The sequence below is a fragment of the Buceros rhinoceros genome, unplaced genomic scaffold (genome assembly GCF_000710305.1).
Source record: "Buceros rhinoceros silvestris isolate BGI_N320 unplaced genomic scaffold, ASM71030v1 scaffold10993, whole genome shotgun sequence".
In the NCBI taxonomy this organism is placed as follows: domain Eukaryota; kingdom Metazoa; phylum Chordata; class Aves; order Bucerotiformes; family Bucerotidae; genus Buceros; species Buceros rhinoceros.
The window spans coordinates 9,495-32,714 of record NW_010404222.1 but is presented as its reverse complement, the minus strand read 5'-3'; the positions used below and the strand labels follow the sequence as shown (position 1 = coordinate 32,714).

General features: G+C 36.1%; 1 protein-coding gene across 1 annotated transcript in view; it reads right to left on the bottom strand.

Moving 5' to 3' along the window:
- Nucleotides 1-244: 244 nt before the first annotated feature.
- LOC104490958 (neuroblastoma-amplified sequence-like) overlaps nt 245-23,220 on the bottom strand; it is a gene marked incomplete at both ends in the record, with an annotated part of 31,285 nt that continues 8,309 nt past the window's right edge. Inside the window, 4 exons of the mRNA XM_010133310.1 lie at nt 245-579; nt 2,290-2,540; nt 5,872-5,982; nt 11,631-11,860. Coding sequence (XP_010131612.1) covers nt 245-579; nt 2,290-2,540; nt 5,872-5,982; nt 11,631-11,860 — 927 coding nt within the window. The remainder of the gene's footprint in view (nt 580-2,289; nt 2,541-5,871; nt 5,983-11,630; nt 11,861-23,220) is intronic.

Below are 23,220 nucleotides of genomic sequence, written 5' to 3'. Positions count from 1 at the left end.
TGAACCAGAACATGGGGACTTTGGGGTTCCATCAAAAACTCCTCTTTTATCCACAGAGCTAACTTCTCTGACTAAAAATCTTTTTGTTTACTGGCAGAAGATATAGGCAGAGGAAGGTAGGTTTATGAATTTATCTTTAAATACTGTAAAATGAAAAACTTTAAACTTGCTGAGACTTTCTCCTTGATACTATATTCAACTGTGCCTCACCTGAGGCCTGAAATTCTTCAATATATCTGCTTACCTTTGTGACAGCTTTTGAAGAAAAGGTAATTTCATCAATAAAAGTGACAACATCATTTGGATCAAGTCTATCGAAGTACTTTGAACACATATCATACGCATGCAGCCATTCATCCATGGTTTCAGGTATTTTTTTAATGAGATGATGATCGCCATTCCAGAAAAGTTTTTGTAACCAGACAGCATAAAGAGAGCTTGATGACAGCATGGTGCCATCTTTTTTAGGAATTTTGGAAGTCAGTTTTGAAATAGATAAGATATTTTGACTTGTAAGGACAGGCTCCAGAGCTTCCAGAGGGTTTTCATTTTCATCTGTTAGCTTTTTGTAATTAAGACCTATTGACAGAAGGAGAAAGAGGCAAACAAAAGTTACTCATAGTTAAACCTACTCAAACTCTACATTTATGCGTAAAGCAACCAGTACTAAATCAGTATCTCCAGAACAAAAAAGACAGTACTCCATCTTCTTTCACAATCATACACACTAACAGACTGGGGAGAAAGACAGGTCTGTATATATGTAGTACTGGGACTTTAGGATATCCTGATGCATGTGACATCTCTCAAACCCTAGAGCATATTTTAACATTACATATTGTTACAGAGTAAAAAAACAGTAGATTCTTAAAGAAGCAAATATATACACAGTATATTGAATCGTGCTACTATTTTTTTAATTTAATGCCTAGAAAACCTCATCCACCTCAAGACATAAGTCTTCACTAAATAAAAAAGATTTATTCTGATCATGTAAAAAGTGGTAATTACTATCTCAGCAAAAATGCACTAACAACAATAAAGTCAACTAGAGACAAAACACGTAAATCCATCTACATAAATATCCATATAACACCAGAGTCCTGTTACTACTTTGGTTCCTACAGGAAGAAAACTCTTTCCAATTATTCTAGCAACAACAAAATATTTCTAGCAACAATACAATTTTATTCTTTATGCATTTAATTCCTAAGACAACCAATTTCTTCTGCCATGGTTTTCTTCATATACTTATGGACTGTGACCTCTACAGACACTTTGATGTTATTCCTTGCCTACTATCTATAAACTATGTTGAACACTCAAAATTTCAATTGATGGTGTAATATAAGAGATCTATTTTTTTTTACCATACAAAGCGACTAATTTGTATCTGATGTATGGTCCTCAGACTTTTTTTGAGCAACATTTAAAAAGAGCTTTGAAGGGAAAAAAATATTTCTTGACAAGCATCATATAACTTGAGTATTTAAACACATCAATAAGAACTGAAGGTAATTCCTTCTTCAAAAAACAAAAAAATTGCCCTTTTTCCCTTCCTGCAATACATGAATTCATATACTCAATCTCTCCAAATTCTGCAGCAAAGTTAGTGTCTGATACACACAAGGTTCCAGTATTGAACAATTGATTCATCCTCAGAGCAGTGAAATTGGATTTGGAGTTATTAAACTGAAATTCAATATGCTGCTAATACTTTACTAACAAGCAACGGAAATCAGTATTCAAAGTTTCAGAGTGCTCTCCAGCAGCTCACTTTTATAGGCATTGTCTGATAATGTCAGAGGACAAATAGTGTTGTAGTTCTGCAAAAGCAAAAGGTAACGATAAGGATAATACAAAATAAAATTACCTCTTTAAAACAAACAAAATGCTTGAAGTTCCTAATACACTATGTAATTCAGACTTTTGAAAAGTAAACTGTCTTAAGTTCTTTAAGAATATTCATGTTAAACTTGAAGTGTTAAAAATTATGCTCTGGACAATCTGTATTTTTTCTTTATAAATTCACTATGAACCACTGCCAACAATTTTAACTTGCATTAACAACAGAAACTTGTTTTAAAGTATTTTTTGCTTGCTGTGATAAACTAAATTCCCAGCAATAAAAAGAGAAGCAACTTACTCCTCTAAGATATGACTAACCTACCAAAGTACTTGCACTCATCTGATACACTGGAGACTATAAACCAGGTAAGCATCATCATGTCAACATTCACATAACAGAATAAGTACAGCTGTGAAGAAAAGAAACAAGAACTCTCCTACCTGGTGCAACTGCTTTAAACTTTTTCAAGAGTCGGATGTGAGTTTCAGGTTTAACAGCATGCTTCACCAGTTCCGAGCAACCACAATTTTCAAGGAGTGTAAAATAATAAAGCAATCGCTGGTGATCTCTGCCTTCAATACTTGGATAAACATATTTAACCATGTGTTCATGAAAGGTTTCAGGACTGGTTTTCAAAGTCTCAAATAGACCAAGACTTTGTGCTCTTTCTTCTATTTCCAGTGTTGATAACCTGCAATTAGAAATAATTTTGGCTTTAAGGGCCTGGACATGCCTTGAAAGACAAGCTGCACGCTCGGGAGACAGGACAAAACTTTCCTTTGTTTGAGGTTCAACTTTGTAAGACATTTTGAAAGAGTAAATATTCATTTATAAATATTTAGATAGCTGTTATTCTCCATAAGCAAAAGCTAAGGAGATATTATATTTCCTGATCTTATTATCTGTTGATTTGGACATGCGGAGTAAGGGTCATGAGTAACGAAGTGAGAGTCAAAGCAGCATTTCACATTTCTAAATATACCTCTATGTAAAAATAGACATATGTTCAGAGTATGTGTACAGGAAGCCTTTCAAAAAAAGAAAAAACCCAACAAAATGATATTAGGAAATCCTACTGCCCAATTAGAAGTTCTCCCACTCTGTTAAATTCTATTTTCTGTAGTTGATGAGCACCTGTGCACACTTTGAGAGATATTATCACTGAAAATTGTCTCTTGCCCACTAGTTAATCTATCTGACATTATTATTCATGTTTAGCCTATTTAATTTTACAGTTTTATCAAACTGCTTCTCAAATTGTTGTCCATGAAAGCTTATGAAACTATCAGCAAGTCTTGGGTTGACCTTAGTTAGTCTCACTGCTTCAGAAGTCTTTTTTCCTGACCCTTTTGAAAAGAATACATTAGCTCTTTCACAGCGTGAATTCAGACACCTCCAGCTGACTACATAAAAGATAGCTGAATGCAATCACTCCTTTTTTTCTCAGCTGGGAGAAAAATGGGTGCATATCAAGGAAGTCTCACCTTAAGCTTATACTTTTTTCCTCCTGAAAGTATTACCTAAAATCTGAGGAAAGAAGTAATCTACAGGTGACTACCACCTTGACTCTCCTGAGAGTCCAATCATATGCCATGTTAGGCAGTACATTCCATTTGGAAATCTGCTATCTTCTAATCCCCTTTGAGTTTTTTTCTACCTTTTAAATTGATTAAGTTAGAATTTCAGCATCAATTATTCCTGAGTATAAATGTCACATGTAAATTAGTGTTTCTTTTTGATGTCCCTGTAAAATACGTGTTTCCTTCCTAAAGATTATTTTCTTACAACAAGTATCACAAACACAATCTTCTCTGTTTAAAAATGATTCTCTGATAACTGAGGAACAGTAAGTTATTTCTGACTTAGTTTTAGACCTAGAACCTAGCCCAGCGGGGTTGTTAACCTTGTAAGTGTTACTTTAATTCTCTGAATTCTTCTTATTTGGTAAGTGTTCTACCATATTAATTGAAAAAAGTACTATAATAATGGAAATAAAGCATCATTCACTCTTAATATCAGACAAAAGAGACACTTGGACAAGATGTATTTCAAGAGTGTGATCTGAATATGTTATTTTGTCCACACCCAAAGATCAAACTGAAGGCTAGAGGGACATTAGATTATATTGACAAGATCTACAGAGGTTTGCCATATGTTTTTGGGAGGGGGCTGGTAGTGGATAGGAAGGGTTCGTTATGCTGTTCAGAAAGATTCTGGAGTAATAGATTCTGTGATAGAGCAACATAAAATTTCCTATCCCTGAAATCATAAAATGAATTTTAAAGATGTTCAGTAATTAAACATGATCAAATCCTTCTAAAGAAACAATGTCATTTTGATTTAATTTTTTTAAAAAATGTAATTCTAAACAATTTTCATCAGAATTCAAATTCACAACATAAGAGAAAAATGTATAATGTTCATAAGTCAACAAGTAATCAAAGAAATAAGTACTACAAATTATAAAAGTGCTTCTTTTGAGCATCTGTCTGCATAAAGTGGCTTATAGAAATACTGCATAAAGAGTTAAAGAGATTAAGTCTTAGAATAAATTTCTTTTCAGTTCAAAATGAATGCATAACGAGGCATGCACTATTAATGCCATAATCCCAAATCTAAAATTTCCTGTAATGACCATATGCTGTCAATCAACTTTAAAATGAGATTATGATACAACAAAAAACATGCTCAGTAGCATATTATGCTATTATACATCAATTTGCAAGACTTCTTTGAATTTCATTAGGGAAAAGGTTATTCGTACTTCAGTGATTTCAGAATCCTATGAATACTAACTCATAGAGGACAAGAACAAAGGAAATTATAAAAAACTGTTGCAAAATACCTTAGGTAATATTCTAGTCCCAGTGAAGTCAATTGGCTCTTTCACATTCACCCCAGTGTTGCCATGTTTATACCCTGACTATCTATTTTGTTTAAAGCACTAAATAATTTAGCAGCATCAAAATTTAGAGAGTATGATTTCTCTGCTTTCTCAAGGAAGCAAAGAAAATCTCAGAATGTTATTTCATCTTCTCAGATCTTGCACCAACTTCTATCAGGCTTTGTTGTTTATACCTCATGTTTTATAAAACTGTTTTAACGCTTTTTAATTAATAGTTAATGTTAGGAGAGGTACAAATACTGCTGCAAGCTAAAGCTGCTTTCACATTTTAAAACTTGAAACAAACGACTAAGCTGATGATGTCTGCCTCAACTGCAGATAAGAGGTGCTGTATTACACAGGGGGCTCTACATCACTGTCATTTGAATGCACTACTCAGGAAAGTAGCTTAGTCTTTCATCAAATTTGTTTATTCATCTTTCAGTGGGCAAAAAGTACTTGTCTGACTGACAACATGTCAGAGTTAAAAAAAAAGAGAGGAAAAAAAAAAAAAAAGACCGTGAAACAAATTCTGTAATAGAAAAGCATCCCTTCCTCTTGTGCCTCCACCAATGTCAGGTCTGGTCTGCCATAATCTTCTAAGCTGGAACAGTTCCAAAAAAATATTGTAAAAGAAGCACTGCTTTGAAAAACTGAAACTGGGATGAATAGATGAATAATGTGGATGGTAAGCTCCAATATTTTATTTTCTTTGCTGTTATGTAGAAGAGAGATCAAGAAACAGCAAAACTGTTCTTTAAAATAAATAATTATCTAAAAACTATCAAGTTTCAGGACATATTCCAAGGGACTGTAAAAATAACTACAGAATAAGTTCCTATTGGAAGAGAGGACTAAGAATTCAAAGCCATGGAAACCATTTTAAACACTGAAAAGTCACAGGATATTTAGAACAATAAGACACGTATGGGCTTTTGTCCTTGCTTGTAACACCTACTTTCATGGCTGGTTACAAAAGTATCACATGGAAAAGACAAAAGTTCCCAAACTGTCACAATACAAGAAGTATGACAACACAAACCAAACTCTAACCCCGACATACTTAATTTTTCTCACAGGTTAGCACATATTTCTGTGTAACAGAATCGTATGTGTGTTTGCAGGGAAGACAACTTACCCGCTGTCGGTGAATAAAAATTCCAGATGGGTCATATAAACTTCCCAAAGTGGAACATTGTATCGCTGAGCCAAAGAAACAGCAATCTTGTAGACATTTTCTTCAAGAGTTCTTATAGAGGAGAGACATGGAAGAAAACAAGGAAGAGTTACACTAAGCCCCTAGAGACATTACATGAAAACAAATATTTATGTTAAAAAATTAACACTTTTTTAATTTTTTTTTTTCATAAACCAAGCAACTAGAATCACTGTTAAATAAAAATACATTAAGTGTGTCTTCTTGCATTGCTTATACTGAGTTCTCCACTTGGGAACGAGAAATAGGGGGGGAAAAAATTACAAAGGGATAAAGTATGTAATGTGTCACAGTCAGCATTTATTGGATTTAGTTGCAACACCTACAGTGTTGTAGCACAACTGGTATGTAGGTCCTCAAAGCTCTTACTAGAAGTTCACTAACAGAAACACTCTTAGTGTACGCAGAATAAAAAAAGGCGTGAAGATGTCCAGCTCCATTCTGTAAATGTCCTAGAAATATTTAAACTGTTTTTTCTGTTATTGTATATCCTTTTAATAAAACAGTAGGTGGAGAATTTGTAAGGTGAACAAAGTCTGAAGTTAACTTCATCTTAATTTTTACTAATGTGCTGAAGTTAACATAGTTCAAATAGACACAAATCTCTTGCTGGGCACCACTGGAAAGAGTTTGGCCCCATCCTTCTGACACCCACACTCTAGATCCCCTCTCAGTCTTCTCTTTTCCAGGCTAAACAGACCCAGGTCTCTCAGCCGTTCCTCATAAGAGAGATGCTCCAGTCCCCTCATCACCTTCATAGGTCTCCACTAGACTCTCTCCAGTAGTTCCTTGTCTCTCTTGAACTGGGGAGCCCAGAACTGGACACAATCCTCCAGATGTGGCCTCATTAGGGCACAGTAAAGGGGGAGGAGACCCTCCCTCGACCCTTTGGCAGAGGTCAACAACGCAGAACAGAAAAGCAAAATGCCAAGAACGAACATAATGCTGAAAAATCTTCACAGCCAGCTATCAGAATAGCCTTTACATTTTAATTATTACTCTAATAGTAAAAAAAAAAACCCAAACAAAAATATCCAAACCCACACAAACAAAAACCAAACAAAAAGAACCCCAAACATCCCACCCCCCCAAAAAAAAAAATCAAAAAAGCAAAAAATCCACAACTCTCTTGTAATGACTCTTGGTTGTGACAATCCCTGAAAAATATTAGACACTTTACACTGAATAACGTATGCAAAGCAAAGGATGCAGAACACAACTATTAAAATAAATATATCTTAAGATAAAAGTATTTATTGAAATAATTTAAGAAAAGAGAAAAAAAGAAAGAAAAAATCCCACACACTATCCTGTCACTTCTGTTCCAATGGTGATGGCATTTGCCCCTCTGATTTTCCAGCACAGCAAGGCTTCCAGCACCTAACCTCTTGAAATTAGACTAAACACTTCAACGCAAACAGAAGAACATTTTCTGACCCAGCAAGCAATGATGCAAGAATACTCAATAAGAATCACCTAATCTTTCAGCCACAGATGATCTATTCTATTTTTTTACATTAAGAAGCACCATGACAACACTACATGGTAAATTCCAGATTAGCAGCCACCGTTTGCTCAGGCTGTTATTCAGTACATAAAAGCAATTTTTTTTTTAAACCACTTTTCAACACAATAGCTATTGTCAAATCACAACACATGTAAACTTACACTCCTTTGCATTTTCCAGAAATCTTGCACTTGTACCATGTATTGTCAACAAAGGGATTACTAGTTAAAGTGAAAGTCAAGACTGATGCAAGAACAGCCCAGCCAGTATGCGACTGTCTAAGGGGAACATAACAGGCTATTCAGGAAAAGGTACACTGGAGGTGGTGAGGCCAACGGCTGTATTCTGCAGGCTAGTCCTCAACACTGCTCTCAATAATTTATTAGAAAAGTACAATATACTACTTCCCTTGTATCATCAATTCAGATTCAGAATATCTCAACAGTAGGAAAAGAAATGCTCTAATAACCCTCTGCTTAAAAAGTAAACAACTTCTGAAATGAACTGAGCAGTTCTAAAACGAACAATGGAAATATTGGAGACAGTCCAGTGAAGGGCCATGAAGATGATGAATGGACTGAGCATCTCTCCTACGAAGAGAAACTACAGAGCTGGGAGTGTTCAGCCTGCAGAATAGAAGGCTCAAGAGGATCTCAGCAATGTCTGTAAATACCTGAAGGGAGCATGCAGGGAGGATAGATAGGCTCAGAGACAGGACCGGAGGCAGTGAGCACTAACTGAAACACAGAAGGGTCCGTCTGAACGTCAGGAAACACTTCTGCACTGTGAGGGTGACTGAACACTTGAACAGGTTGCCCCAGGGAGGCTATGAAGTCTCCATACTTGGAGATATTCAAAAGCTGCCTGGACATGGTCCTGGGAAAGTGGCTCTAGGTGGCTCTGCTGAGCAGGGGGTTAGGCAAGATGACATCCAGAGGTCCCTTTCAAAACCTCAATCATGCTGTGACTCCGTGATTCACTGAAAGCAGAAGATGGTATGAATGCTTTAGTTGCATAATAGCTCAGTCAAATCTCATTGTGGCTCCTGGATATAGTGGGATCTATTTCCCCTAGCACTTTATAAACCTCACTAAGATCCTTTCTTTCTGTCTTAAGAGTGGCATGCAGTGGCAGCGTAAGGCAATGAAGGTTTAAGGAAGCGATATTGTATAAATGAAGAACAGTAACAAGCTATTCATTATCAAGATAACACTGGCAAGACAAGAACAAGTAGTTACCGCACAAAAAAATGGCCATTAGTTTGTAAACGATCTTTTAACTTTTACCCACCACTTTTCAAGCCCAGTCCTTATCACCTGTCTCTTTGAGCCTGAGGACTGCCAGGGAAATCCCCACTGGATTCTCCAGTCCTGGCACAGTTTGGCTGTACTTCTCTATGTCGCTGCACCAAGACAGTTCTTGTGGACTGTTCTTAGACACCTTGCCTGTGTGCTAGTACACATTTCCAAAGTATCAAAAAACATGTCTGTGAAAGTATCCAAAAAATGTGCCTGTACTGTAGCATTCAGCTGGGATTTTGCTATATTCAAGCTCTCAGAAATAAATATTTGTCAGCTCAGAGTAATTTTTTTTTTTAATCTTGTTCTGTAGAACCTGTGTTGTATCATATGTGTGCATGTATTTGCTCATGAACACCATCTTCAACATTTTAACATCAATCAGCTACAAAGCGTTAGAACCCCACTGGATTCAATCATCATAAAGGGAATGAGATCCAATTTTACAGTTGTCCAGCCTCAAAAAATGTGGTGGTTTTTGTTTTAAAAAAGCACACTTGGAGAAGTGAAATGAAGATTTAAGCCAAGAGCCTTTAGTTTCTTCTCACATCTGAAGCAGGAAAATGAGATGGAAGGCTACAGCTCTTTAAGTTCTGCAGCAGCAATGCATCAGGAAGAAAATGCTGTGCCTACACAAGCAATAGAGCAGAGCAGTACAGCAAAAAACATACACAAAGGCTCAGAAACTAATGACACTAATATGAGCTTAAGAACATTTGAAGTGGTTTTATACAGGACCTTCTGGTTTAGGCTTCTGGTAAGGGATCTAGTTAATACGCTCCCAAACAATTCTGAGAACTCAATAAGCACAAGCTCAGTTATGAAATTCAGATTGCTTGGTAATTGCATAATTTTTCAAAAAATCTAAAATAAATATTTCAGATGAGTGACCTAAAACAAGGAGGAATTAGTATTAAATCATTAAAATCAACTTTGATTTCAACATATTAAGAGAGGCAGCAAAGAGCTGAAGACCTCAGAGCAGGTAAATGAAAAAAAAAAAAAAACCAAACAAACCCAAACTAAAAAAAAAAAAAACCACCACCCAAAAAGCTGGCCTCAATAGAAGAGTAATTTAGAAACCTTATACACCATAATTGGCCTGAAACTACATAGGACTTGACCTGACTCAAGAATTTCCATTCAGACTCACTCTAGTTTTCCTAATTCCTTTTCAGAATCATTCTGGCCTCTGTTTTGCTCAAATAAATTGCTAACTGCTTGAGAACTAACCTTGATTAAGTCTGTGACGCACCTATAACTATTTGATAAACAATGCAAAATAAACTCTAATGACAATGCCCCACATACAGAATATAAAATTGACAACTGTTTGTCAAATAGTTTTTGCAAATTGCTCATTCTAGTACAAAGCTGTTTTGTAAATAAGATACCATCTCTTCCAGATGTCGCTCCTTCAAACAGTACTTCATAAAAGATTAAAAACATGAGGCAGTTAATGATAATTCAAAAATAAGAAAAAGAATGTGCTACCCAATTGTATTGAATTTACACTGTTTTCTTTAGAAAATGCAGATTAAGAGTCATCTGAGAAGAATAAAGTAAGAAAACTGCAAGCTGAACAAGTAATTAACTGGATCTTTGCAACTGTCTAGTATGGAACTACCACCCTCATCCACATGCTATGAAGACTTGTTTTTACTAAAGCTTTCATACTGTGTTTCAATCTTTACTTATTGTAAGGAACTCTGTCTTCATATTTATTTTATTTTACAAAAGACAGCATCTAAAGGACTCTTGGATGAGAATGTAAGTAAGCATCACAGAAGGATTTTTGTGTTGGTGTTACTGTAGACAAATTTCAGGATGTCATATTCATCTAGTGACATACGACTGATAAGGTATGTCCTCAATGAACAATATATACAAACCGGATATCTCCAATGGAAACATTAGAAGATGCTTACAAGCTATTTTTATTAATTCAGTGCCAAATTCTATGCAAGTATAGATTTACAGATGCAAAGCAGCATTTCGTATCAATGTTTCTTTACCACCAAATTTGTATTGGAATTGTAGCTATGAGTAGCTACACCGGTGGAAGACTGTAATCATCTAAATTTGCCCTTCAACAGCTTTATGCACCGAGTAGTTTAAAATTAGGTTAAAAATTATATTAAAAGCTTCTTTTTGCACAGAACTCTTCCTCTGACAGTCCACCAGCTACTGAACTGCGATTGTCTTCAAAATATCACAATTATCTTAGTGTGCAAGCATATCCATGACTTGTTCACAGATTAAAGTACCTGCATGCAGATGTTAATTAAAGATACTTTTTAAATGAAAAGACATTACTCTCCTATATCTTTTCTTTTTTTCTATTCTGGATAACTGAAAGGTGAGACAAAGGCATTCTAAATATTAGAACATGTGTAGTGAAGGCTTCTGCACTTCCGAATTACCACAGGGGAAAAATACTGTACTGTACAGTATCCTTACCAAAATTATTAAAAATAAAATATAATTTATTAACTTTTTTAAAAAAAGTATAGTTCCTTACAAACTCTGATACTTGACCATACCCTAATAGATTGCTAGGGCAGGTTTACAGAAACAAAAAGAAGAGATTAGACCTCCACCTATGCTCTGATTTCATTCATCCCTGATTAATATTACCAGTTAATAAACAAAAAATTATAGCTTCCTTTAAAAGCTATGGATCCATTTTTTGAGCAACGTTTCATTTAAGTGGAGTGGTTGAATAGAAAAGGCTCCAACTGTAGCAGCATTACAGTGTAACTATACAAAACAACCATTCTAAAGGTTAGCACCATTTTCAATTTACTTTCCTGATTTAAAGCTTAAAGTAATTCCATTTTAAAATAAAGAAAATAAACATAATAGACATGACTTACTCTGCCAGTCCTAATATTGTTTCTCTCTTGTACTGTCCATCTGCTGTAAACCTCTGTACATCCACTCCTTTGCCAAGTCCTTGCAGAATCTGAGCTTGAGTGAAATCCAGTAGTCGTTCATTGTAGTAATGCAGCTGATTTATCAAAGTTGCGATTTCTTCAGGCCAGTCTGTATAGCTGTACTGAGTAACATGCTTTGTGACCACCTGAATCAACTCTTTCGGATCAGCCTGAGAAAACAATTGTCAACAAACTAAAAAAAGCCCTGTAAATTTACACACACACACACACACACACACAATTATAATTTATAACAGTGTTAAGAACTGAAATGTTTATTTCCATTTCAAAGAAGTTTTAAGCACAAAGGAATTCCACATTTTCTTTAATGGCTGTTTTACTTCAATATTAAAATTTATCCTTTTGGAACACTTTAGAGTATTCCATATGCTACAAAAATTCAAACAAGCTTACCTAACCAAATTAACAGTAACAAGTACTTCACTAGGACTTTATTTGTTTTCAAACGCCTCATTTTTATTAACATTGAACTAGGCTACTGATCAGTAAGCACTTCAAATCAACAAAAACTTACCACATCTCTCCTCAATTTCAAACATTACAAGTAAGTTTACCCTAAAACAGAGACTCCATCTCAAAAATAAGAATAGAAGCAATATTGCAAACTGGTTTGTTTTTTTTTTTTAAATTTCTGACACAATTCTATTATACAGAACTGATAAAAGAAATAGCTTAGCATTTTAAGTGTTGAACACTGACATTTTCAAAGAATGAGAAGTCTTGCAGGATCTGCAAATTACATGAGGCACTGCCTACATCCTGAAATCTTAAAATAATTAAATATTGATCATCCATGGATTAGAGCAACTTTTGTTTTCAAAATACCTTCATCACAAATAAAATTTACTATTCTGCATCAGAATTTATGCATCAAGTGCATATTTAATTAACCATTAACTTCTGTAGCCAAAAATCCACATAGCAAAGCAACCATTTAGAATGTGAAACAAATACAGTCCATATGTTTGAAATGAGAAAGGAACATGTGTACCGTAGAGAGTTCCCAGTTACCTCAAGATCTGGACAGTGGCTCTGTCTGAGCACCTTCACTTAAACACAGCTGTATCTGATACTACTCACTCAGCACATGTGCTACCCTGGTTTCTTTCTTTCGAAAAACGAGGCCATCAGCAGCACAATGCCATATGGAAGCACTGTGACTTCTGCGTGACACCCCCTGAGGAAGGAGTGCTGGCAAAAGAGCCACCAAAAAATACCTGGGGATGCCTAGTAGGTGAAATGTTTTCTAAAAGAAAAACCTGATTTAACTGCTGTCATCTCAAAAATGTTGAGTATACTGGACAAATATAGTTTGTTTTTATTACCAAATGGTTCTGCTAAATTAGAAGCAAACTTATGAACATTTAACGAGAGTGCAGAGAATGGTAAAATGTGCACCCTGTGTTTTAACCTTGAGGCATGCTTGAGTTTTTCTATGACTTGCTGGTCATTCCACATTGATTTTTTCTTTTTTCCCCCCAAGTCTTAGCTGACAGGCCGCTCACCAAGTTATAAGAAATGCTATAGGGCATCCTTTTTCCTCTCCACATGACATTTTTCTGAAGCCTTCTAAACATTATGAACTCATTGATTCTATAAACAACATCAGTATTTCTTCCAAGGTTGCTTAGGAGATTGGTAACGTAATAATAAAACCTCAGAAAAAAGACAGGCAAACAGAGCAGTGTCTCTAGAACACAGTTATATCAGCTGGAAACCAATCCACTGCTTATTACATACCCTGGCATCTCATTTCAAGTGATATACTCAAAAACAGAGCATGTGATGCGTGGAAAAACTCCGCAATCAAGATAGATTGTGAAGCAGGTATGTTTATTGTGATTTCAGCTCTATAGAGTCGGGTGCAGCGAGGGTCGCGTACCCTTAAAGAGGCTTGCACGCCACACCGTAGCTTTGGCTTCTTATTTAAAGCAGTAAAACATACATATTCAAAGGATTGCTCAACCGCCTAGTACATATGTATTAGAATCTCCCGCTCCTGATGTAAATTAGGTCTCCTCCCCTTTGCACATGCGCAGTCTTCTTACATGTTACAGGTCATACAACGTCATGCATCGCATGTCTCATTAACTCGGACTTATTCCTCCCCTGGGAGGAGAAAGTAATATTCAACAGTCTATTAAGCAGGCGCAGTTCGGGGAGGGCTGGTCATTATCTCTTGTATCTTGATGGCTCGGATCCCTTCAGGCCACATCCTCCCTCGTGGCTGTAGAGACAATAGTCTTCTCCTCTTTAGATGTCCCAAACGATGAGGCGTCAAGTGATACGATCCTCCGCCTAAGCCTTGCATTCTTCAAGTGATAAAGGGCGCTGGTGAGCAAGGGCGGGACGTAACACTTTGTTTACCTGGAGCTTTGAGCAACCCAAAGGCAGGCAGGGCAGGCAAAGCATTTTTAGCAAAGTTATCTAATATTCAAACCTGTGGATATTTTCTACTTTCCCAACTCACATGGAGATAGGGAAAGTCAGGGCAAGATGAGGAACCTTGTTTAAACACAATTGTCTAAATCCTCTGTACAGTCCACTGAGAAAGGTAGGTCCCTCTGACAGTCTATAAGGGTAAATCTGCTTTCTTTTACTAGGTTTCCCCTGTCTCCATTAAGAAGAGTAAAATCCAGTATCACCACTCTTCTTCCAGTGCACAGCCCTCAGATTGTTCATAAAGTACACAGAGACAATCTTGAAACCACAATTCTTTCTCAAGAAATGGCTTCTAAGGATGAAAAGATAACATTTTAATAAGTTTCCTAAAAAGTACACGATTTTTCACCATGAGGCAGAATTAAACAAGTATTTTCAACAATACCTTAAAATAATACTAAGACGGGTAGATTAAGACTATTTTTGGTCCACTGTTGTCTTCAATACACTGGGCAATCATAGTCATTAAATATGAAATTCCTTTTAAAAAAAAAAAATCTGCTACTTTACTCCCAGTCATAATATCCTACCAAGTTGTCACCCTCTCAAACAACATGTATCACTAGTGCCAACCTTTATTCCCTAAAAGCGTCTGTGAAATCTCCCACACTCCCTGTTTACACTCCAAATGAACACCTTAAGGCTATCTAATCAGCTTACTCATTTTACAAATCATAAGCATGTGGTTTTGCCAAGACTGCTCTCTATCAAATTGGTCACTACTGATTTGAACCTCTTCCACCTTGTTTCAGTTTCAGATTATAATAAAAATAAAATAAAAAACCTCAATCAAGGACCACTGTGTGACACAGTAGTACCACAACAAATAATAATGGTGATAAGGTGTTACTAGGAGAAAAATTAAGATAATATTATGTACATGTTGTTTAAAGGATCAATGTGATCCTTGGGCGTAGATGTGAGGAATGAGAAACAGAAAAAATTATATTGCTGTTTATCACCGAGATAACAATTCCAACTAGTAGGTGGTTCTCTGGGTTTTGAAGTTCTGCAATATGTTATAAAAGGGATGGTTCTGAAAAGCATCACAAAAAATACTTAAAGGATTTAAGAAACAGTAATATACAAGTAATGTACAGTAATATACAAATAATGTCTTTGGAAATAATGTCTTAGGGTCTATCGTGCTCATTAAGACAGAGTTAGAATAGTAGAATTGCACCCTGTATGAATACTCTTGTAAGTGTATCCATACATAAGGCAAAAAAGTGCAGCAAACTCTTCATTCTAGAAGATTAAAGTGTAAAGGTAAAATCCTGAATGTGCCTGTTCAGTCAAGAAGTAAAATGCATCCCTCCTTAGGACAGATTTTCATTAATTAAATCAATGACACTTGTCCTAATTTGGAGTGGCCTACCTTTTAGATCACAGCTGTCTCACGTCTGATCTGCTCAAAGCAAAAGATAAATTGTATGGATGAGACAGAAGACCAGAACACCTCAAAAATAAAACCTGTACTGTCACATCACTCATGTGCAAAGATACCTCAATTTTCTTTGTCCTCTCACTGTTGTAGCTATGTATATTGTTGTTTGACAACACTAATTTGTTCAGCATCAGCTTTCACAACTATTTTTTAAATCAATACAGGAAGCAATAAACCCCATCACCCACCAGTGAAACCACATAAAGTCAACATATAAAGATACCTACTAGAATACCTTTTATAAGATACAAGATGTGCCAGAATTAAGTAACATAAACTAACCAAAAATTATCAATCCTATAAGTAGGTCTTACACCATTAAAACAACTTTCTATTTCAGATTTATAATCTGAAATGAGCCATCAAAAGTTTTTGTAACATACTCTAATGTCTCAGGTACATTTAAGTATAATGATTTTAAAGCCTGTTCACAGCCGTAAAAAATGCACGTCACCACATTACTGTACATGAGTGTTGCAAACAAGCAATTTCATACTGTACTCAGAAAAAGTCGATCTGGACTTTGTGTATCCAGTAGATGCAGTTGTGGACTCCCTTTCTCTAGCTTCCCTTCTCACCTTCACCACAGATTTCATCCAGATTTCTCATTTTTCCAAGAACTGAAACGGGATGTTTTAAAACTTCATTCCAGATGAGTGGCTGTATAGAACAAATGCTCCTAGATCCCAGGTTGAAAGCCAGTACCATTAGCTCTCACTTAGAGTGGCCAAGTTTAAAACACCTCTGAACTTAGTATGTTATACTGACACAACTTAGAACATGTTATACAAAATGCAGATTACACAGGTAACTGAGGGCATCACAGTCCTAGTCTCCTGGAGTTTAAGGCTAGTACTAACTTAAAAGGATTATTTGAATTTCTGGGGAAATTAGTGAAAAGCAAGTATGTACATTTGCAGTGAAATTAGAATAAACTAATTCATGACAAAAAACAGTCAAAAGAGTTGGTGAATTACGAGATGGACATGAAAACACAGCTAAATAGTTTGTAAACAAGCGCTCAGAATTTCAATGAAATTGGAATTCATTAATTATATTTCTGTGCTTCCTTCCACTATCAGGCAATAAGGACCTACAATAACAATTCGAACCGCAAACATATGGCCACGAAGGATATTTTGTGCAAACATAATTCACTGGTTTATGATCAGAAATACATTGGAAATACAAAATCCACAAAAGGCTGGAAAGTTACCCTGTTTCAAAGCTGGAGTCTAAAAAGAACAAACCATCTCTTTATGTTGAAGGGCTTTTGTGTTTTGGGTTTTTTTAATAGAAAGAATGTTGTATGTTTTGAAAAAGCAATGCTGAAACATAATGGTTGAAAACTGAAACACTTGGAAGAGGAAGGCAGCATACACCACTGCCACATCAAGATCATTATGTTGGAAACTAAGTGAATCTTATAAGGACAAGAGGTTGTCCAAGATGCTGTTATGATTAAAAATATGATGTAAGTAGAATCCTAGGAATATTTTCTGTCAACAAAGCACCCAGGAGACTAGAATAAGAAAGGATTGAGAGTTAAGATGTCGGTTTTGAATTAAGAATCAGACGTTGCTAGTACACAACCTTAAAAAAAGTATCACCTGGTGTTCTTATTTCCGCTTCAGAGATTACACTAAAGATGGTATTAAGATTTGATTAAGCAGTGTAGAGCATCTATTGTACAAAAACCATGTTCTGCAGGATTTTTTAACTGTATTTGCCTAGCTAGTATTTCACTGGTTAGAATTATCAGAATATTCAACAATGGGAAGAAAACGCAGTTAACAAATTTTTCATCTATACATTTTGGTTTAAGGTCAAACAGCCACCCAACACAAAGTTAAATCAGATAGTCTGCTAGGATATATTTAGTATTTATAGATATGGAATATCTATGGAATGTTAATATCTACATGTTAGCTTAGAAATTCCCTTGAATTTTTACTGCAGATATTTTAAGGTAAATTTCTAACATATGGAACTTGGTTACAAAAGTAACATATGATCTTTTAACAGCCAGCAGCAGAAGAAATGATGACAATGAAGTGACTTTAAGCCCAAACACAACCACCACGTATAAGCTAAATCAACATATTTTACAATACAGAATTCCATACTGCTGAAGGAAAAAAAGAATATATATAATGCAAGAGGCTTCTCTTCAGTAATGAAATATTAAAATAATTTGAGAAGTTGTCCAGGCAGCTATTTCTACAGTTATGTTAAATGACTTGCATCTGAAGAGTTGAATAAATTGCTCTAGTGTTGCTTTAAATGCTTTTTTGCTTTGTTTTTAATCAGCTATTCCCAGAAGAGTGAGGAGTAATTTACTCCAAGAGAAAATATTTTCATCATTGTGTTCTCTTACAGACTTCCTCTTACTGAGTAAGATATTGACAAGTCAGCTTTAGGTAGAAAAATCTCATCTCATCATTGCACCTGACAGCTGTTTTAGTGGAACGAACACATGATGTATAAAAGGTTAAAATGTCAACTGAAAACAGAAAATTACTACACAGTTTTCAGTGTTTGGAGCCTACTAAAAGTCATAGTGTATAATTCATTTCCCATTTGCAGTCAGCGTTACTCTCAACAAGGAATATCACAGTTTAGGTAATTATCCTAACCTTCCATCTATCTCCCTTTTTTCTAAAAAAATTAATTGTGCTTTCTTTCTGAATAAATTCTGCAACAGTATATTCCTTTAGAATATGTCTTTAATAGCAATCTATGTGACAGCACCCATAGTCATATACAGACTGGGACAAGCATACACCCCTACTACAAAACTTCATTACAATAGGATACAATTTCAGTTCAAGTACAATGCTGTATCCTTTTAATTTGTACAGTTACTGCAATTATTTCTATATCTTACTAAGTTAAAGCCTGAAAACTAAATACTCCATGAGCTACGAAATATGGAAATTCCTCTTCCTTGGCAGTTAATATAATGCCAGAAATCAAATATTTTTTCATCCTAATCCAGAAGCACTATTAGCACTTCTGATTAGAAGCATGAATTTCTCAGTGATCTTCTCTTATTGTTATGTACATTTTCATTAATAGTTTCTTAGGATAAATTTATAAAGGCTAATCTAGCATTTATCCTCAACTGTCCAAGACGGGAAAAAAAAAAACCAACAAACAAAACAAGCAAACAAAAAACCCCAACAAGCAAACCACCAAAATCAAACCAAGCAACCTAACCACCAAAAGCAAAAGAGATGGAGGAGCCAGCTCCCTCACTTGATGGGAATTCAGCATTGTCTAAAACTTATCTATATTGTCAACTCAGATGAATACAATTTTGCTAAAATATTTGGTGTTCTAAGATGAACAGAAAATTTCAGTCAGGCTGCTTGCAAAATTAATGACACTCACTGGAAAAAACAGTTACAGAGGCACAGAAAAGGAAAGTAAAACAGAAGATAAAGTCAATTGACTATGGGAAGGCTGATTCAAAAAGCTGTTTCCCAGAGAGGAACAAAACCCTCTGCAAGAAGAAAAGCATTAGTATTTAACCCAACTACCTCTGTTGCATCAAAAGACAATGTGTCTCCAGAGGAACACAGGCAAGCTAGACCTCAAACCCCTACTGAAATGAAAGGCTGGTTTGAAGACCCTCCGTTCTCTGAGCAGCTGGCTCAAGAACAGCACTCGCTCTGCTTTCAGAAGTAGGATTTAACAGAATACCTCATATAGCTCTTGCGAAACAAAAATAACTGATACTGTAACCACCTCTTTTTCTTTAGCACAATTTACCTTGAAGAAATAAAACCAGGGAGGGAGGTGGAATACCAACTATTTAACAGAAGCTCTTTCCTAAGTCACCTAAATACGATTTGGTCAGCATTATGAATGGCGATGCTTAGTAGTGTTGTGTGCTTAACAAAAATATGAGGATCTATGAAACACTGGTTTATCAATATCAAACACATCTCAACCAAAATAACATAATTGTCACAATCTGACTGCAATTGCTAGATTACTGTTTCAGGGATCATACTGGAAAATGTTCAAAAATTTTCACAATGACTGCTAGTTCAGGAGAGCTTACTTGAGCTTTAAGCCTTCAAACGTAGCAGTGTTTAGGGAGCTCTCAATTTCTCTTAGGTTAGATACTCATTCCTTTTAAAAAATGTGTGTTTATTTGTTGAGACATCACTGAGGAATAAAGCAAATCAATGAGGAAAACTCATGAAATGTGACAAGCCAAAAGAAAAAAAAAAGGGCTAAAAAGTATTTAGAATGTGCCTTATAAAGAACAGTAAAACTGATAGCAAAAGTTCTGAAAAGTTGCTTGAAATCAGGAAGTCATCTAGAAGTGGTAGGATCACTTGGTGAGAAGGTGTGAAAGGGGCACTCATGGCTAAGCCCATAGTGGAGAAAATCAATGACATTTTAGCGTCAGCCCTCAGGGCTGAAGACACAGGGGAGAGCTCAGAAGAGATAAATGACTTGGAAGAAAACACCTGGGAATTGAAAGGCCAAAGAGGCAAGTTATGTGCTTGCATGCCACCATGACTAGATGGCATTCATCCCTCAGTTCTCAAGGATAACAAACAAGAAATCATGCTGAATAGCAGGCTAAGGTGCATCAATTAACATCATGAAAAGAATCACTGTGCCAGTTCAAGACCCATCTAGAAACTGGATCACAGAGATCACAGACCAGTAAGTCAGATTTCCATCCCTGATAAGATGGCAAAGTCTATAACAAAGAATAAGACCAGTAAGCACATGCATTAACAGAACTTGGTGGGAAGAGTCAGTGTGACCTCTGTAAAGGGAAATTCATGTTGTTAGCTTGCTGGGGGGCTGTGAGGGTGTCAATTAGTGCTTGGACAAAGAGAATCCTGTGGCAAAATATACACAGAACTTCCACAATTCTTTGCCGTTTCCCCACCAAAGTTCCGCTAGGAAACTTAGGTTGCCAAGGGAATGAAATGAACTGAAATCTGGTGAGAGGTAAAAGCCTAGTGACCACTTCTCAGGAAGGGGAGAGCCAGCAGCAAGTCATCTAAGGGGCAGGTTTGAGATCACTTTTATTAAGAATCTCTTATCAATGACCTGGAGAAGGGATAAGCAATAAATAATTTAAGTTTTCTGATGATACTAAGATCTTTGGATTATTCAAATGTCATGCTACATATCAAGGCTACATTGTTTGGATTACTTCAGTATTTTAAAAAAAGAAAAAGATCAGTCAGTTAATGTCTCCTTCATGGTGCCTTCCCTCACCACTCTCTCTCCTTGGTTCTCCTTTCCATAACAGACTCCACACACGTGCAGGAAGGTCAATTGGAGAGAGAATAGTGCAGCATAGATTCAAGGAGTTATACTCTTAACTCTCCCAGTTTTGCTTTTGGAACCATCAGATATGCATTGAACTTAGAAAGACCAGCATACACCAAATAAGACAGATTCTGTCCCCCGCCCTGACTATTAACAAGTAATACTATCTGGTATACAAAAAGATAAGAAGTGCTAGGCATAAACATGAAAAGCATGAAAAGAAAGTTGATTAACTTAAAGACCAGCAAAGAAACCTGAACTTGATGCAGAATATGTAACAGAAAATTCAAACAGTGAAGCAAAAGGGAGAAATTCTACTGCCAAAGGAATGCAGAGATGCATTTCAACACCACTAACAAAACAGAAAGAGGAGTCAAAGAGGAGTCAAGAGACAATCAGGACTTAAAATGGTAGTAAAAGTAAAGAATGTCACGTTTTAAGCCCATCATAAGCCAATGATAAAAAGCACTACCATTTTACCATCCACAGCAGACTTGGTGCTAGCCATTGCATTGACGGACGAAAAGTTGAACATCGCAACAGAATGAAACAAGACTGTCTGACGCAGTTTGTCAGTTTTGCAAGTCAATGTTAACAAACTCTCGTTAAACTTCATGTACATGTACTTCATGAGATTCAAAATTCATATATTTCTAGTGAGTTAAGTTTGTAATTTAGGAATGTGACGGGATATTATTATTAAACACAAGCCAACCTGCACCATTTAATGAGCATTTGATTTCCAATAAGAAATTGTCTTGTGTATAGACTTCTTGCTGCACAATGGTGCTGTGTAATAAGGTTAAAGCCACTAGACGTCATAAAACATAGGTAATACATCTGGTAGCCCATAAGATCTGCCTCTCTTCATGAATACAGCCTTCTCACACAGTATTTATTTCTATTTCAAATGGATTTTTATTTTCATCATCTTACATTATCACCTAAAGCTGTAGCATAAGGACCGTGGCTGAGCGTTCTGCTTCTCTAGCTTAATAAAACTGTACTTATAATTAAGATCAACCTTATACAAATAAGCAAGGAAAGCACCTTGGGAGCCAGGTCATGCCTGCAGAATGAAATCCTGTAAGATCAACACAAACTTCTACATAAACAGTCCCAAAGTCAGAGCACTCTTCTATTGACCTTGCTTTCATCAATGAGAAAAAAGATAAACACGTATCAGCATGTAACAATTTAAAAACTGATCCACACACTGTTTTTCCCCTTTGAGAAAGGAGATCAGAGCAAATAAGACACACATGACATATTTGTCACAGCCACTTAACGCACTTTAAAGCCTACAGAGGCGATTGCAGTGAGGGCAGTATAGAGAGAGCCTAAATATGGTTCTGTGAAGGAAGATGTGAATAAACAGAACAATGGTCTAACAATGACAGGAATAAAGAGGAAAGAGCTCAGGAACTAAAATACACAATAGTTGTGATACAGAGAGAGAAAACAAAAACAAAACCAGAAAAAACCCTACTTTGTAGACCATGAATTTATGTGAGGTGAAAGCAGACAAAATTCTGCCTTTTCTGGAGAGATTGATAGAGGCTTCCCCAAGCAGCAGAGAAAGAAAGCAGGTTAAGAGCACAGGGCACACATTCACGGTAATAATGCACCCTTTCACACAGTGACTCAACAGCCAGCTATACAAGGCTGGAACTGAACTCGCAGCTGCTTCACCAACGCCAGGCTGCATCAAAACAATTACTAAGGAGAATCTCTGAGGTAACTGTTTTGATGTATTGCCAGCTGCAATGCACAAAAGGACATAAATTCATTTTCCTGAATGAAAAATAACACGTAAGGACATAAAATAAAAAACTAAGAATTTTCTGCTAACAACAACTTTCCTTGTCTGCTACTAATTGCAAAATTCCCACTCCCCTCTGCAACTTAACAGTGTTTGTCAGAACTGCTGCTTAATGCTCCAAGAAGCAGCTTGTCCTCCAGCTAAGGTCAGTAAGACACTCCTCTCCAAAACCACAGGAACACCTCAGCATTAGATTAGTAGCATAAGGACAGAAACATAACATATTAATTAACCTTAGGGTAATTAAACTTTTTCATTCCTTTCTAGAGCAAACAACTCCCCAGATATATTTATTCTGGTCACTTATCAGATCACCAGGCTAGGACAAATGAAGAGATAAAGTATTAACAGCAAAAATCATCCAGCAAGTTTCTTGCTCAGCTGTTCAGCTCTTCTTCTCATTCATTAAGACTGAGAACTAGGGAGAGGTGAATCTGAGTGGCAATGGGGAGACAGCCTTGATGCTGCGCAAGCAAGGTTCAGCATCAGCC